The sequence below is a fragment of the Hyperoodon ampullatus genome, assembly GCF_949752795.1.
Source record: "Hyperoodon ampullatus genome assembly, chromosome: X".
NCBI classification, from domain to species: Eukaryota; Metazoa; Chordata; class Mammalia; order Artiodactyla; family Ziphiidae; genus Hyperoodon; species Hyperoodon ampullatus.
Genome location: NC_136913.1, coordinates 21,006,793 through 21,023,868, shown reverse-complemented (window position 1 = coordinate 21,023,868; position 17,076 = coordinate 21,006,793). Strand labels below are relative to the sequence as shown.

The following is a 17,076-nucleotide window of genomic DNA, read 5'->3' as shown; positions in this document are numbered from 1 at the left end:
TGTCCCAGCACTGTGAGTTAAAAGACCTCTTTCTCTATTGAATTGCCTTTGCTCCTTTGTTAAAGATCAGTTGACTGTATGAGGGGTCTGTTTCTAGGTTTTCTATCCCGTGCCGTGGTCTATTTGTCTCTTCTTTTGCTAATAGTATGTGGTCTTGATTATTGTAGCTTTAAAGTCCGTTTTGAAATCCAGTAATATCAGTTCTCTGACTTTGATCTTCTTCGGTATTGATTTGAGTTGGTTATTATGGATCTTTTCATGTTTATATAAACTTCAGATTGTTGCTCTCTACAAAATAACTTGCTGCAGTTTTGAGCAGAATTGTATTGAGTATATAAATCAAGTTGGGAGTAACTGACATCTCAACAATCTTGCATCCTCCTATCCATGAACATGGAGTGTTTATTTATTTAGATCTTCTTTAATTTTTTTCAGTGACATTTGTATTTCTCATATAAATCTTATACATATTTTTCTAAGAATTATTTATAATCAATCTTTTTTTGGTGGTAATGTAAATGGCATTAGGTTTTTCAATTGCAAATTCCATTTGTTTATTAGAAAACAATTGACTGTTGAATATTAACCTTGGCTTATTAATACCAGGAGTTTTCTTGTTGTTGATTATTTGAGATTTCCTACATAGACAATTAGGTCATCTGTGAGCAAAAACAGTTTTATTTTCTTCCTTTCCAATCTGTATATCTTTTGCTTCCTTCTCTTATCTTATTGCATTGGCTAGGACTTCCAGTACAGTGTTGAATAGGCATGGTGAGAAGGGATATCTTTTGTTCCTGATCTTAGTGTGAGAGCATCTATCTTCTCAGTATGAAGTAGGATGTTTTACCTGTTGTTGTTTTTTTTTTAGATGTTCTATTCAGTATATGAAGCTGAGCCAATGCCTCTCTACTTCTAGTTTGCTGGGAAATTTTATGATGAATGGGTATTGGATTTTATCAAAATTTTTTCTTCTATTGATACGATCATGTGATTATTTTCTTTAGCCTAGTGATATGATGAGTTATCATTACTGATTTTCAAATGTTGCACACCTGAAATAAGGTCCACTTAGTTGTGGTATATAATTCCTTTTATACCTTGTTAGATTTGTTTTGCTTATATTTTGTTGAGGAATTTGCATCTGTGTTCATGAGAGATATTCGTGATCAATTCTACTTTCTTTTAATTTCTTTTTCTGCTTTTGACATTAGAGTGATGCTGGCCTCATAGAATGAATTAGGAAGTGTCCCCTCTGCTTCTGTTTTCTGGAAGAGATTGTAGAGAATTGTTTTCATTTCTTCCTTAAATTTTTGTTAGAATTCATCAGTGGAATCATCTGGGCCTGGTGCTGTCTTTATTGGAAGTTTATTAATTACAGATTAAATTTCTTTAATAGATACAGACCTATTCTGATTATCTATTTATCCTTGTATAGTTTTGGGAAATTGCATCTTCAAGCAATTTGTCGATTTAACTTTTCAAATCTGTAGGCATAGAGTTGTTTATAACATTCATTTATTTTCCTTTTAATGTCCGTGGAATCAGTAGTGATGGCCCTTCTTTCATTTCTGCTGTTAGCGATTTAATTGGTGTTTTCTCTCTTTTTATTTTCCTTGAGTAGCCTGGTTAGAATGTTATCTTGTTTTTTGTTTTGGATATGTTCAAAGAAACAGCTTCTGGTTTTGCTGTTTTTCTCTATTTTTTTCCCTTTCTTCAGTGTCACTGATTTCTGCTTTGATTTCTTATTTCTTCTTCCTCTGCTTTTTTTCTCTTCTTTCACCAGTTCACTAAGGTAGAAGCTTAAATTATTGACTTTAGATTTTTCTAGTATAGACATTCAATGCCATACATGTCCCTTTAAGTACTGGTTTGGCTATATTGCACAACTTTTGATAAGTTGTAATTTTGTTTTCATTTAGTTAAACATATTTTAAAATTCCTCATTAGATTTTCTCTTTGGCCCATGTGTTATTTAGAAGTATATTGTTTAATCTCCAAATACCCTTGATTTTCTTGCTATTTTTTTGTTATCAATTTCTAGTTTATTTCCATCGCAGAATGAGATTATTCTTTGTATCATTTATATTCTTTTAAATTTGATGATGTGTGTTTTATGGCATAGAATGTGATCTATCTTGGTGTATGTTCCATGTGGACTTGAAAATAATGTGCTTTCTGCTATTGTTAAGTATTCTATGAATGTCATTTAGACCTAGTTAATTGATGTTGCTTTTCAGTTCAACTGCACCTTACTGATTTTCTGCCTAATGGATTTGTCAATTATGAAAAGAGATGTGTTGACATCTCCTTCTATAAGAGTAGATTTGTCTCATCAGTGTTTGCCTCGTGTATCTGAGCAGAATTTTTTTGGTGCATACACATTAAGGGTTGCCATAATTTCTTTGAGAATTGGCCACTTAATCATTAAGTAATGCCCATGTTTATTCCTGACTTTCTTGTTCTGAATACTGCTTTGTCTGAAATAAATATAGCTAGAGCGGATTTTTTTTTCACTCATATTAGCATGGTAGAGTTTTCTCCATCCCTTTACTTTTTTTTTGAATTTTATTTTATTTTATTTTTTTATACAGCAGGTTCTTATTAGGTATCTGTTTTGTACATATTGGTGTATATATGTCTATCCCAATCTCCCCATTCATCCCACCCCAGCTTTGCCCACCTTGGTGTCCATACCTTTCTTCTCTACATCTGTGTCTCTATTTCTGCCTTGCAGACTGGTTCATCTGTACCATTTTTCTAGATTCCACATGTATGCATTAATATATGATATTTGTTTTTCTCTTTCTGACTTACTTCACTCTGCATGATAGACTCTAGGTCCATCCATGTCTCTACAAATGACCCAATTTCGTTCCTTTTTATGGCTGAGTAGTACTCCATTGTATATATGTACCACATCTGCTTTATCCATTCATCTGTCGATGGCATTTAGGTTGCTTCCATGACTGGCTATTGTATCCATCCCTCTACTTTTAATCATTTCATGTCTTTATATTTAAAGTGGGTTTCTTATAAAAAGCATAGGGTTAGGTCTCCTTTGTTTTCATTCTTTTTATCAATCTCTACCTTTTAATTGGTGTATTTAGACCATTCACATTAAAAGTGATTATTGATATAGTTGGATTAATATTGACCATATTTGTAACTGTTTTCTACTCATTGAGCTTACTCTTTGTTTCTTGTTTAATCTCCTGCTCTTTTTCTGCCTTCTCTAGTTTTAATTCAAGATTTAATGTTATTCCATTTTCTCTCCTCTTTAGCATATCAGTTATACTTTAAAAAAAAATTTCTAATGGTTTCTGTAGCGTTTGTGTTATACATTTCCAACGTATTCAAGTCCTCTTTCAAATAACACCATCCTGCTTCACGGTTAGTGCAAGTATCTCGTAACAGTGCAAGTATACCATTTCTGCCATTTATTTCTCTTATCCATAATGTATGATCACTGGATGCATTGCTGTTATATTATTATTTTGAAGAAATAGTTATCTTTTTTGATCAGTTGAAAATAATAAAAATAAAAGGCTTTATTTTATCTTCATTTATGCCTTGTTTTACTCCCTTTCTTTATTTCGGCCAAAGCTTCTGACCTATATCATTTTCCTTTTCCCAGGAGAACTTCTTTTAACATTTCTTGCAAAGTAGATCTGCGTGACAAATTTCCATCAGTTTTTGTCTGTCAGAGAAAGTCTTTATTTCTCATTACTGTTGAAGGATTTTCTCCCCCTGGCTATCGAATTCTAGGTTGGTGGTAGTGTTTTTGTTGTTGTTGTTGGGTTTTTTCATTTCAGTGCCTTAAAAATTTAACTGTAGTCTTTTCTTGATAGCATCGTTTGTGAAGAGAAATCTTGGTAATTGTTACCCTTGTTCCTCTATAGTAAGTTCTTTTTTTCTCTAGCTCGTCTCAAGAATTCTCTTTTTGTTTGATTTTCTGCAGTTTGAGTATGATATGTGTAGGTGTAGATTTTTTTTTTTTTTCTATTTATCCTGCTTGGTGTTCTTGGAGCTTCCTAGATCTGTGGTTTAGTGTCTGTCATTAATTTGGGGAAACTCTCAGTCATTATTACTTTGAAAATTCTGCTTCTTTCTCTGTTTCTTCTCAGATTATTCCCACTATGCATATGTTACGTCTCTTGTAATTGTTCCACAATCCTTGGTTACTCTTTTCTTTTTTAAAAATTATTTTGTTTTCTCTTTGTTTTTTAGTTTGAGGGTTTTCTATCAATGTATATCTTTAATTTCACTGAGTCTTTCCTTGGCCATGTGCAGTCTACTGGTGAGCCTATCAGTGGTATTCTTCATGTCAGTTATGATGTTTTTGATTTCTCACATTTCCTTTTGATGCTTTCCTACAGTTTCCGTCTCTCTACGTACATTACCTACTATTCTTGCATGTCGTTCACTTTTTCCATTAGAGACCTAGCGTATGAATCATAAGTATTCTAAAATCCTAGTCTGATATTCCAAATTATCTCCTATATCTGAGTGTGGTTCATTTACTTGCTTTGTTTAATCAGACTGTGCTTTTCTGCCTTTTAGCATATCTTATAATTTTTCGTTGAAGGCTGGTCTTAATGTATTGGATAATAGGAACCGATTTAAAGGGCCTTTAGCATGAGAGTTTGTGTTTATCTGCATAAGAGTTATGTCATGTTTACTGTTTGCTCTTACTGTAGGCGCCTGAGATTTCAATTTCCTTGAGTGTTCTTGTTGTCTGTGGTTTTCCCTAGGAACATCTTCATAAGTAGTCTAAGCCTTGCAGTTCTTTCAGCAGGAATCCTCTGGTATTATATTGGAACCTTGTTGATGCAGTGGTAAGGTGTACGGGCAGTGTTCTATAATCCTGTGATTGGCTGTCCATGTTTTAGTGGCTCTGTGCCCCTGGGCTATTGCCTTCACAAATGCTTCTCAGCTTTTATCCCCCCTGTTATGTGACACAGGAAGTCTGGAGGGGGCTGGAGTTAGGATTTTCCCTTCATCCAAGGTAGTTGGTTTAGGAAAGTACACAGAACAGAAACATCTGGGCCTGTGTTTCAAAATGGTTCCTTTATCCTAGGTGTATTTCAAAAGGGTTTATGTCCTCCTCATGCCAGAAGCATGAGGAAATTTTTCTTGGATCTTTATGGTGAGAACCTGTTAGGACCCCAGAAGGTAAAACTCACAGAAGTGTGTGGGCTCCCCTAAGACTCGGCTCCTAGGAGTTTTGGGCTCTGAAGCTTGTCACACATAGCTTCCAGTGTTGCATCAAGTACAATGTAAATTTTTCTACTCCTTCCTGGATCCAGGACCTTCAGCTCCCAGTGAGCTGTGATTCCCTGTATTTGCCTGCATCTTCAGTTTTGAAGCATTGGTTTTCCCTGTAACTTCAATTCTCTGATGGATCTAGGAAGAGTTGTTGATGTTCAGTTTGTTCAGCTTTTTATCATTGTGAGGATGGGAGTGATGACTTCCAAGATGTTCACGTGGCAGTGCAGGAAAATTCTTGTCAAATAGTAGAGACGGTAACGTATATCCATGTCCTGTTTCTTATTTTATTGGGAATTCTGATAACATTCCACATTTAAGTATGCTTAATACATATAGATTTCACAGAAGAGAAATTCCCTACTAATGTGAGTTTGCAAAAAGTTATTACCATGGACTGGTGTAAAATTTTTATCAAAGGCCCTTTCTTTACCCCTGCATATAATTAAATGGTGATATTGTGATTTATACTAAGAAATATATATGTGGTCTTCGTCCCCAGAGCTGCTAAAACTGTTGGGGTTTCCGAAGTGAAAAGAGCAAGAAAGGTGAAAGGAGTGTTTCATGTTACTGGTAACAAGCCCCTTTCAACCACACCTGAGCTTATGTTAATGAGGTGACTTTTGGAAAGCCCCTAAGGGTGGGGGGCTGCCTGGGGGACCCACCATGTGATCAGGGGCTAGGAACTTTCAGTCCTACCCTCTGACCTCTGAGGGAAGGAGGGCTGGAGATTGACTTAATTACCAGTGGCCAATGATTTAATTAATTATGCCTGTGTAATGAAGCCTGCCTAAGAATCCTAACCAAAATGGTCTGGAGAGCTTCCAGTTTGCTGAACGCATGTAGGTGCTATGAGGGTGATGCAGCTGGAGAGGGCATGAGAGCTCCACACCCCTTCCCCACACCTCACTTCTAGGCATCTCTTCCATTTGGCTGTTAGGGAGTCACATCCTTTTATAATAATCCAGTAATCTAGTAAGTACACTGTTTCCTTGAGTTCTTTGAGCCATTTTAGAAAATTACCAAACCCAGGGAGCGGGGGTGTAGGAGCCCCCAATTTATAGCCTGTCAGTCAGAATTATGGGAGACCTGGGTTTGGATTAAGTGTAGGGCAATGTTGCGGGAATGAGCCCTTACCTTGTGGGATCTGATGCTAACTGCAGGTAGATATTGTCAGAATTGAATTGTAGGATACTCAGCTGGTGTTAGAGAATTGGTTTGTGTGAGCAAAAGAAAACAAAACACAAAACCCATACATTTGGTGTCAACAGGCTTGAGAATAGAAGTGTAGAGACAAATATTCTTTCCGTTTAGAAATGCATTTTCTCCTTTCTCTGTTAATGCAGTGATTTCCAACGGTCAGTGTTTTCTAATATGATATCTTTGTGTTCCTTAGTCATAGCCCATTTCTTCATTTAATCACATGGTTATGTGTGAGTATCCTTATATTGGGGCATTCTTATCTGGACTTTGTATCAAGGAGGGCTACCCTATTAAAATGGTTGATCCGTTTTCTATCTTTTTGTATGGTTTGGAAGAATTCAAATAAGATGGTGATTAGTTTTTCCCTGATCATTTGGTGTGAGGGGGCTCCAAACCTGGATTGTCCTGGAACATTCTGATGGTGCTCTGGGTTTGGACTACATTTTCACTTTAGTGATTTATAGTTTGCTAAAAATTGTTCCATTTTACTTGGGTTTTCAAATTTAAAGGCATGATATTTATAATAAAAACAATCATATACAACATTACAGAGAATAAAGTAATGAACCCAATATACCTGGAACCTCAGCATCAAGAATCCTCAATAATTGTTGGAAACAGCTTGTTCAGATTAAGGCTTATTGATTTACCAGTTTGTTTATTGGCAAGTTCACTCCTGAGACAAAGCTGTGTGCTTCCATTAGGAGACACATAGTGTCTGTTTTCTGCTTCCTGGTGGTATTGACAGTTGGTGAGGGTCTTTCCCCTTATCCGTTAATCCATTAGGGGCTGTAGAATGGTAATTCTCTCATTCTATCTGATTCTATCATTCCACTGATTTTACATACATACATATACCTATATATTATACATAGTATATGTATAGTGGGATCAATCAATCTATTGACTGTATTATATATAATATTAAAAATATAACTCATTGATATATATCCACATAACATTTTAAAGTGAATAATTCAGTGGCATTACTGCATTCACAATGTTGTACAATCACCGCCTCTCTCTTGTTCCAAACCTATTCCTCATTCCAAAAGGTAACTGCTCCCCGAAAACTGGGTTTGCCTCTTGGTGGGTGTCGAGCCAAATACACAGCCAAGTCAAAGAGCAGGAGAAGGAAGGATTTATTACTTGCAGCAAGGCAGGAGAACCCTGGGGATCTTTCCCAAAGCAGTGTTTCCCTGGACAGCAGAACTGGGGAAGTTTGAAGCTAAGGGTACATGCATATTCATGAAGGGGCTTGAGCAGAGGAGAATTCAGCATAGAGTTGGGGCAAAGGTCAACAGAGTCCGAGCTTTATAGGGGTTTGAAGTCACAAGGGTCAGAAAAGATTACCGTCATCATTCCTTCGGTTGCAGTTGATCTGGTGGTGGTTGATCATTCGAGGGGGGTTTGAATTCTGCAGAACAGCTGAAGATTGTGCTTCAGGCTAATCTTTACCCTTGAAAAGACTGGGAGTCTTAACAACTGACTTATTACCTTTGCTACTGCTACTACTCCTGCCTGATAACAGTCTTTGGTTGCTGCATTCTTTTATTCCCTTAAGATCGTTACTGCGGAGGTGTGTTCAAGGGCAAACATTGTTTCACAAAATGATCTTAAAGTGGCTTAGATCACAAAATGGCTTAGGCCAAAAATGGCTTCTCTTATGTCAAGAAAGCCATGCCTGGTTCTCTTTCTCCAGGGACCGCCTACCCTATCTGCTTACAACATAACCTCTTACCCTTCAAAAAGTTACTTCTCATTCATGGCTCTCCCTAGCTCCGGGCAACCATCAATCTGCTTTCTGTCTCTATGAATTTGCTTATCCTGGATAATTCATGTAAATGGTGTCATATAACATGTGACCTTTTGTTTCTGACTCCTTTCATTTATCATTTATCATAATGTCTCCAAGGTTCATCCATGGTCTCTCAGTTATCCGTACGTCATTGCTTTTTATGACTGAATAATATTCCATTGTAAGAATATACCACATTTTGTCTGTCCGTTCATTCAGTGATGGAAATTTTGGGTTGTTTGCATTTTTTGGCTTTTATGAATAATGCTCCTTTGAATATTTGGGTACAAGGATTTGTTTGAATACAATTTTTAAGTTATTTTGGTTATATACCTAGGAATGGAATTGCTGGGTCATATGGTAATTCTTTGTTTAAATTTGAGGAACTACCAAACTGTTTTCCAAAGAGGCTGAAGCATTTTACATTCTTCCCAGCAATGTATGAGGGATCCAGTTTCTTCATATCCTCGCAAACACTTGTTATTTTCCATTTTTATAACCAACCTAGTGAAATGGTATCCCACTTTTTTTTTTATACATTACCCTAATGACTAATAATATGGAGCATCTTTCATGTACTGTTTGGACACTGGTATATCCTCTTTGTAGAAATGTCTATTCAGGTCCTCATCTCCAACTTATGAGGGAGGCTTTGGATATTGACCTCCTAGGTAAGCTCACTCATTGGTGTATTTATTCAGAGGCCAGTCTCAACGCACCATTAACAGATTCCAGAGTTGGACTTGAGGGCACACTGGGGAAGTCTCAGGAGAAAGGAGCTCTAATGTGGGAAAGTGCTGGAGCTGAACACACGTGCTGGGACCAGGGCAGTGAGCTTTCAAGGAACCCTGGAGCAAGGGGCAGGAGGACTCTAGATAAATGAAGCCCACAGACAATCCCCAAATTATGGTTTATTCTTGTATTAACCTTCCTTCATCAGGACTGTTTATAGTACTTTGGCTACAGGGTTTTTTGTTTGCTTGCTTCCTTTTTTTTTTTTAAATTGCCTGAAATGGAGTTTGAAGTAGTGAGGAGACAAGTGAATTAAAGGATACTAGGTCTGCCTCAGGCTGGGAAGAGTGAAACAGTGTGGCCTCTAGACGAATTCAGACCAAGGGTCTATTCCCAGCTCTGTCACAAGTCTTGTGAACTTCAGAAAATTGCAAGTTCATCATCTGTAAAGTGAGTCTGATAAGCCCTATCGTGTAGAGCTATTGTAATATACGTGATATTTGTAAAGCACTTGCAACAATGGTATCTCAAGAATGGAATTTATTACTACAATAACTATGACCCCAGACCATAATACCAACTCTTGGGGATTTTTTTCTTTAATCTCATGAGATGTCAGAAAATACGCAGCACCTTTGGAACGAACAAAACTGCTTAGACAGTAAAAGTATGTAAGATTTCCGCATTTGTAAATATGTCATTTGAGTGTAGAGGAATCTCTCCCAGCTGGATGCTACTCAGAGGTTCTAGAATTTGCGTCAAGGACCAACAACTTCCCTCCCAGGTGCCTTTTCATCCAAACCACCCCTATTTTCATTATAATTTCACCACCACCAAAAATGTAGCCTTCATTTGGAGTTCCCCAGATTACACTTAAGATAAGTAGTAGAACATCCCTTTAACCCCAGTGCAAAGAGTGCTATCACAGTGGCTTCTTGACATCTCACTTCAAGGAAGTACCCTCCTTGTTTCTCAGAAACTCCCTGGAGGCGATGGGCTTCAAACACCTAGTTCGTGCACTGTGTTCACCTGCACTGGGACAGGGACAAGGAACCCATTTTATTCCTGCCCCGGGTGGAGATTCTCTCTGTTTTACCCACAGTCCCAAAGTAAAAATTCAGGGTAATCTTCCATTCCAGTCTTGAGTCTCTCAACTCTGAGGCCCACCATCTAAGGGTCCCACCCTCCCCCACCACAATTCACTCAGCCTCATTTAGCCCACCATCCCGCCTAACTTAAAGTCACCTCCTCAAGGGAACTTCAGTGTCCCAAAGCTCCAGACTTCCTTGCTTCAGAGCATTTACGCTTGACTGCTCTCATCTGGAACCTCCTCTTTCTCACCCCTTGTTTTAACTTGTCATTTATTTAGGTCTTAGAGCGTGTCTCACCATCTTCTTGATATGGCAGCAGCTCCTAGGCTCTAAAGTTCTATGGACAGTGGCTCAGTCTTCTTTTTCTTACCATCCCCAGTTCTGCCATGGAGCCTTCCAAAGAGTAGATGCTCAATTAATGGTTGGGAATAAGAGTGGCAACGATAAGGATGTCTACTTTATTACTGCTTAATTTCTCTCACAATCTTGAATAATCTAAGAAAACATCTTACAATTTTTACAAAAAGAAGCCCTAAAAGAATAAAACAAGACAAAAATGTACCACCATTTACTCTTTTTCTTTTCTTTTTTTACTTGACCCACATTATTTTACTGCCGAGTCTATTCACAGTTCCATGGAAATCCCTCTTCCATTGCTGTGTTTTCTTGTTCTGGGTCATAAAAAAAAATGGAAGGTTTCTAAATTTGTTTTATGAAATATCAAAACTTTAACTTGTACCTGATAAAAGTAATGGATATGTGATCCATATTGTCACCAGCAGAATGGCGATTTCCTTGGTTCTTGCCCTCCCAAGGAGGAAGAATTCAATCGAGAGGCGTAGAGCAGTTTTAAGTAGCAAGAGTTCAGTTAAGCAGAGCAGAAGTACACTCCCGAGAAAGCAGGAGAGCGGGCTGTCTGGAAACCAGAAGCAGCCCCGCAATGGGGTAGGGCTGTGTTTTGTAGAGTGGTGGTCCCTCCCTGTGTCCTGTGTTATTTGAGTGACAAATCGATTGACAGCTTTAGGTTATATAACTTTCCTGCTAGTATGCAGGCACTTACCCGTAAGCACCCAAGCAGAATCCATGGGGTGGGGCGGGGAAGCAAAAGCCGCAATGCTAAGTTATTACAAATGAGGCATAATGAACCCGGGGTTACCTTGAGTCACCTTTTAGGTCTTGGTGCGCCTGCGTCAACCTGTGCTGGTGGTTTTGTCTTGCTTGGTCCATGTACGGCTGGAAACCTAGCAGTGGTCCTTGACCACGAGAGGGAGGCTCTCTGGGCATGCTGCAACCACCAGTGTCCAGGTAGGGGAGGGAAAGGCGAACCGTCCAGGATGGGGCAGGCCCGCTCATCTGTGACTCGCTATCCTCACCTTGGCTCTGGGCACCCTCTTCAGATCCTGGGCATGAAACCCCTGCAGCACGAGAGCTCGTGGCTGGGGCTCCCTGAGGCTCCTGGCGAGTGCCAGCAACAGAGGAGCTCGGGGAAGTACCCCGAGAAACAGAAGCGGGGGACGAGGGCGACTCTTCTATCTCTGCCGCCGCCTCAGTGGCCTGGGCACCCTTGAGCCTCTGAGTCTCCCCCCGGGCCTGGCGGCGTTTCTGCCGGGCACGGCGCTTCCTCTTCTGGCCCCGAGGCATGATGACACAGGTCAGGGCCAGCAGGCGGGAGTGTGGGCAGGAAGGCAGGCAACGAGGGCACCTGCGGGAGGGACAAGGAGATGCTGTGAGCACCTTCAGCGGGGAGAGTCCTCCCTGGCTTTAACCAAGGCCGCCTCTGCAGGGTCCTTGAGGGCACTGCCCGAGGGCCCACAGGGCTCCTGTTCTCCTGCTCAGCCTGTCCCCTGAGAGCCCTGTGGAGGACGGTCGAGTGAGCCTTGGGGCACAGCCAGCCAGCCAGCCCTGCCTGGGCGGTACGGGGGTGACAGAAGGGGCTGCCAGTGGGACCTTCCGTGTTCTAGGGCGGGGAGTCCGCTCAGTTCATCTTCAGGATCTTTAGATGGACGGCAGCCAGGGCCTGGGCTTCCTCCCCTCTGTTGCTCTGCTGTTGACACCTCGGTGGTCCCGGGGGCCCATGAGGAGGAAGTGAGGGGTGCCCCAGCTCACCGCCCTGACAGGGGGAACACAGTGCTGACAGCTCTGTGGAGTCCTCTCTCTCCTGGGATCACTGGGTCCTCAGTCCCTATTCACTGCTCTCAGTTGGCTTCACGTAGGGCCTGGGACCTACCCTTCTGCCCTCTAATGGCTTTACCTTCAGGCTGAGGATCTCACCTCCCTTAGACCTGATGTAAAGGAGCCTCGGCCCGACTGCCCTGTCCTGAGCCTTCAAGTGCTGAAAGCAGGGGCAAGGCTAGACTCTTTGTCGTCCCCACAGCTCAGGGGGTGGGGCGTGTTCCCCTTAGTCGTCACTCAGGGTTCTCAGTTTGACTCCTGGGAAGGCCTGTGGCTCCTCTCTCTTTACCTGACGACATGTGCTCATAGAAAGGCCCACAGCTCTCTGAGACCCAATAGAAGAAGGTGAGGGTAGCCTGATTTCCCACATCTACCTGTGGTCTCTGAAGGCAGAAAGCTGTGGCAGGCAAACCCAGGCCTTATGATGGTTGGCCGCACCAGTCCTCACGCAGCCTCCTCGGTTTGACTCCTGGGAAGACCTATAATTTCTCCTTCTCTTCACCTATTACTGTGCTCACTTCTCTGTCACCCCGGGAGGAGTTAAGGGTTGCCTCTGCTCGGCCTGACATCTATCCAGGCGTCTCCCAGGACTGATAGCAGGGGAGAGATGATGTGCTGCCCCCATTGTTATGGTTTTCACGCTCCACTCCAGCCTTAGGTCCGCACCCCAACTCCTAGCACAACCTGGAAATTTCCCCTATGCTGAGTCAGCCAGCCTCAGAGCAAAGTCCTCACCACCCTGAGTCCCCAGAAGTAGAAGTCAGAGTAGGCCACGTGTAGCCACAGCTATTTCTCAGGGGCTTCTGAGGACTAACAGCAGAGGGCAGGATTCTCCGGGCTCCACTCTGCTGGGGTCTGTGACCTCAGTAGTCCTCAGTCTGTCAGGATCTGGGACTCTTCCCTCTACTGACCTGAGTCCTCCGGAGCTGGAAGCAAGTGGGTGACACATGGAACTGCCCCTGCCTGGGGCTTCCCAGGGCCGAGAGGGTGGTGGGGCTGTGCATGTGTTCCTCTCTCTTTTCGGTTGGGTGTTCCCCTTGGTCCTCACTCGGAGCCCTTACGCTGACTCTTCCCGTGACCTAGAGAGGCCTGTGCCCTCATACTGCAGCCTTTAATTCCCTGAGACCACCTAGGAGGATGTGAGGGTTGCCTCACGTGGGCATGACTGCCTGTGGTCACTCATGGCTGACAGTAAGGGAGGGATTCTGTGGCGTCCCCACTTTTATGATTTGGGTGGTTCCCTCAGTCCTCGTGGTCCTGTGCTTGGCTCTTGGCATGACCTGGAATTCCTCCCTGTGCTCACCTGAGGCTGGCCCCTGAGACCAAGTGCCTCATCTACCTGAGACGCTCTAAAAGGAAAGGTGTGGGGCGCAGCATGCCAACATTCCTGGCTTTGCCAAGGGGAGGCGTCCAGTGGCAGGGCTGTGTTCTACGTGGAGTCCCTCTATCCCCATTTAGAGACACTAGATTTCCAGTCTCTACTGAGTGAGGCTGTTCCCCATAGACCAAGGCCCTCGCCTCCCTGAGACCACCCCCAGTGGAAAGAGGGGGCACGCCAGCCAGAAAGCTTTGTCCTGGGCCTCCTGGGGCTGACGTCAGGGGTGGGACTCTGCATTCTCCTCTGTTCTGGAGTGAGTGGTCCTCTTGCTCCTCATTCAGGGTCCTCATCGTGAGGCCTGACCAGACCCAGGACTCCACCCTCCACTCCCCTGAAGCTGTGCTCCTCAGAACAAAGGCATTACCTTCTTGGAAATTCTGAATTGGAAGTCAGGATGAACCAGATCTGTCCAAAGCTGTTGGGGTCTTCTGAGGAGCAGGATTTTACAAGGCCCCACTCTTCTGGAGTCAGTGGCCCCTCAGTCCTAACTCAGGTTTCTTACCTTGACTTCAGGTAGCATATGGGACTCCACCCTCCCTACTGTCTGTCTGCCAGCCTCAGGCCAAGGCTTTCACCTTCCTGAGACACCAGAAGGGGAGGGAAGGGACCTATTCCCTGGCTACCCCTGCCAGGGGCCTCTGCGTGGTCCCCCTTTGTTATGGGGAGTCCACTCATCAGCACCCAGTGTCCTCACCCTGAAGCAAATTAAGGCCTGTTAGGATCTCCTACCTGGGCAGAATTGGAGATGCTGCCACAAGACCAAGGAACTCACCTCCCTGAGAACCTCTCCACCCTTGCCCCGGAGGAGGAGAAGGGGTACCTTCAGACAGACAGCTCTGCGCATGGCCACAGAAGGGAGAAAGCAGGGTATACCTTGTGGGGCCCCCTTCTGTTCTAAGGTCCTCACCTTGAGTAACCCTCAGAGGCTGGGACTCCTCCCTCCACTGACCTGAGGACACAGCTCTTAAACCAAGGCTTTTATGTCCCTGAGAAACTTGAAGAGTAAATGAGGAGATGCTGATCTTTTTCAGGGTATCTGACGTTGCATATGTAGAAGACCCCATTGTCACCAAAATAATTTTTTTTATTCATAGCATTCACTTATTCAGCGTTACTGTTACTGTAATCCAAAACAGTGCTTTGGGAACAGGGCCCCTTTTATCCCATGAGATACATTTTGGAGTGGTGAGAAGAAAAATGAATTAAAAGACGTAAGGTCTGGCTTAGGCTGGGAGGAGTGGAAGAGTGTAGGCTCTAGACGATTCCAGACCAGGGGACTAGACCCAGCAAGGTCCCTTAATCAGTCTTGTGAACTTGAGAAATTTGCAAGTTATTCACCTATAAAGGCAGTCTGCTAAATCCTATCCTGCATGAATGCTGGAATGTTATGTACTACATGGAAAGCAGTGGCATACTCACTAAGAAATATTGGGTTTTTGATGAATGGCAGTTATGATATGATTATTATGAACCCCCAAAATACCACCCTCCCGTCAGAGTTTATTTTTAATCCAGTAGGTGGCAGAGAATATGCAGTGCACCAAGACAAAAGAAACAAATACTCACAAATGAGCTAAATCAGTCAAAGTATCTTTTATTTCTACCAAAAGAAAGTTTCAAAGAAATAAGGCAAACTACGAATTAAATACCTTTTACTCTGTTTTCTCCATTTTTTGTTTCTAAATATTTTCTGTGGTCACCTTTCACATTTCCATGAAAATCTCTATTGCACTGCCATGTTTTCTACTTCTGGATCATACAGAAAATACAGATGGTTCGTGAATTTCTTTTATATATACCAAAACTGTAACTTTAGAACTCTTTGAACAGCAATAAGTATGCAAGTAATATCATTCACGTATTCGTATTCTTAAGAAAACACACTATTACAAGAAAAAAACATTTGAAAAAACCTAAATAAATCAATCAATAATATATAGAAGTTACTAGTGTAAAACAGGAAGATAAATGAGATCTATACTTTGTTCCCTCCACCCCTACTACTCTGCACTATTTAGGAGCCTGACTGCTCTCTTCCAAAACAAAGTGAGCAGTCTGCCCGCGGCCTCCCTCCCTACATGTGGGAGGAGCTGCGGGCCTTGGCCCTGGAACGTGCTCTGCGCTCAGCAACAGCTGCAGCCCTGGCCGCGGCTCTCACTCTTGCTCTCTCTTCCTCATCTTTCATAGCCTCCTCATAGAGACCTGGTAAGGCCCTGGGGACGGTATCATTGATCTTGGCCATATACTCCAGCACTTCCATCTTGCTGGTTTCAGCGTGGGCTCTCGGGCCCCACAAGAACTCATAGCGCGGAGGATCGCTGTTGGGCACCTGGCAATACATCAGATACTTCTGCTGCAGGAAATACTTGCTGATGAGGCTCCTGGGCTCCCCAAAGACCGAGTGCCTCCTCCCAGCATACAAACCCAATGAATTGAGGAAATCCCAGATCTCCTCCTCGGTGGCACGGTTGCCGTTCTCGAAGATCTTGCCCAGGATAGCCATCAGGAGACCGGACACGGGCAGCCCCGACTCATCACTCGGATTTCCCTCGCTGCACAGGCCCAGCTTGCTGATGAGGGCGTAGGAGTGACTGCTGGGGTCGACTTCCTTCAGATCGAGGCCAAAGACCAGCTCCATGCACTCAGAGGCTCTCCTGAGGATCTCAGGGAAGTGCTTCTTGTACTTCTTGTTGACTACCTCCAGCAGTGCCGCCTGCGAGATGAGCTCCTTCATCTTGTACTTATCCAGCAGGAACTGCCCCAACTTCTTGGCCTGCCTGGTCAGACGATCTCTGTAAGTGCTGTGAGTGTAAGGTGCTGCCTGGGCGGTACTTGCACTTTTCTCATCTTGGCTCTGGGCACCCTCTTCAGATCCTGGGCATGAAACCCCTGCAGCACGAGAGCTCGTGGCTGGGGCTCCCTGAGGCTCCTGGCGAGTGCCAGCAACAGAGGAGCTCGGGGAAGTACCCCGAGAAACAGAAGCGGGGGACGAGGGCGACTCTTCTATCTCTGCCGCCGCCGCCGCCGCCTCAGTGGCCTGGGCACCCTTGAGCCTCTGAGTGTTCCCCCGGGCCTGGCGGTGTTTCTTTTGGGCACGGCGCTTGCTCTTCCGGCCTCGAGGCATGATGACACAGGTCAGGGCCAGCAGGCGGGAGTGTGGGCAGGAAGGCAGGCAACGAGGGCACCTGCGGGAGGGACAAGGAGATGCTGTGAGCACCTTCAGCGGGGAGAGTCCTCCCTGGCTTTAACCAAGGCCGCCTCTGCAGGGTCCTTGAGGGCACTGCCCGAGGGCCCACAGGGCTCCTGTTCTCCTGCTCAGCCTGTCCCCTGAGAGCCCTGTGGAGGACGGTCGGGTGAGCCTTGGGGCACAGCCAGCCAGCCCTGCCTGGGCGGTACGGGGGTGACAGCGGGGGCTGGCAGGGGAGGTAGGTCCCCGT

General features: G+C 43.7%; 1 protein-coding gene across 1 annotated transcript; it reads right to left on the bottom strand.

Annotated features, from left to right (window-relative positions):
* Window positions 1-15,713: 15,713 nt before the first annotated feature.
* Window positions 15,714-16,763, bottom strand: LOC307069587 (melanoma-associated antigen B4-like; the record flags this gene model as incomplete). Its single annotated transcript, XM_079727972.1, has 1 exon — window positions 15,714-16,763. The coding sequence occupies one exon, from the start codon at window positions 16,761-16,763 to the stop codon at window positions 15,714-15,716; it is 1,050 nt and encodes a 349-aa protein (XP_079584098.1).
* Window positions 16,764-17,076: the final 313 nt, after the last annotated feature.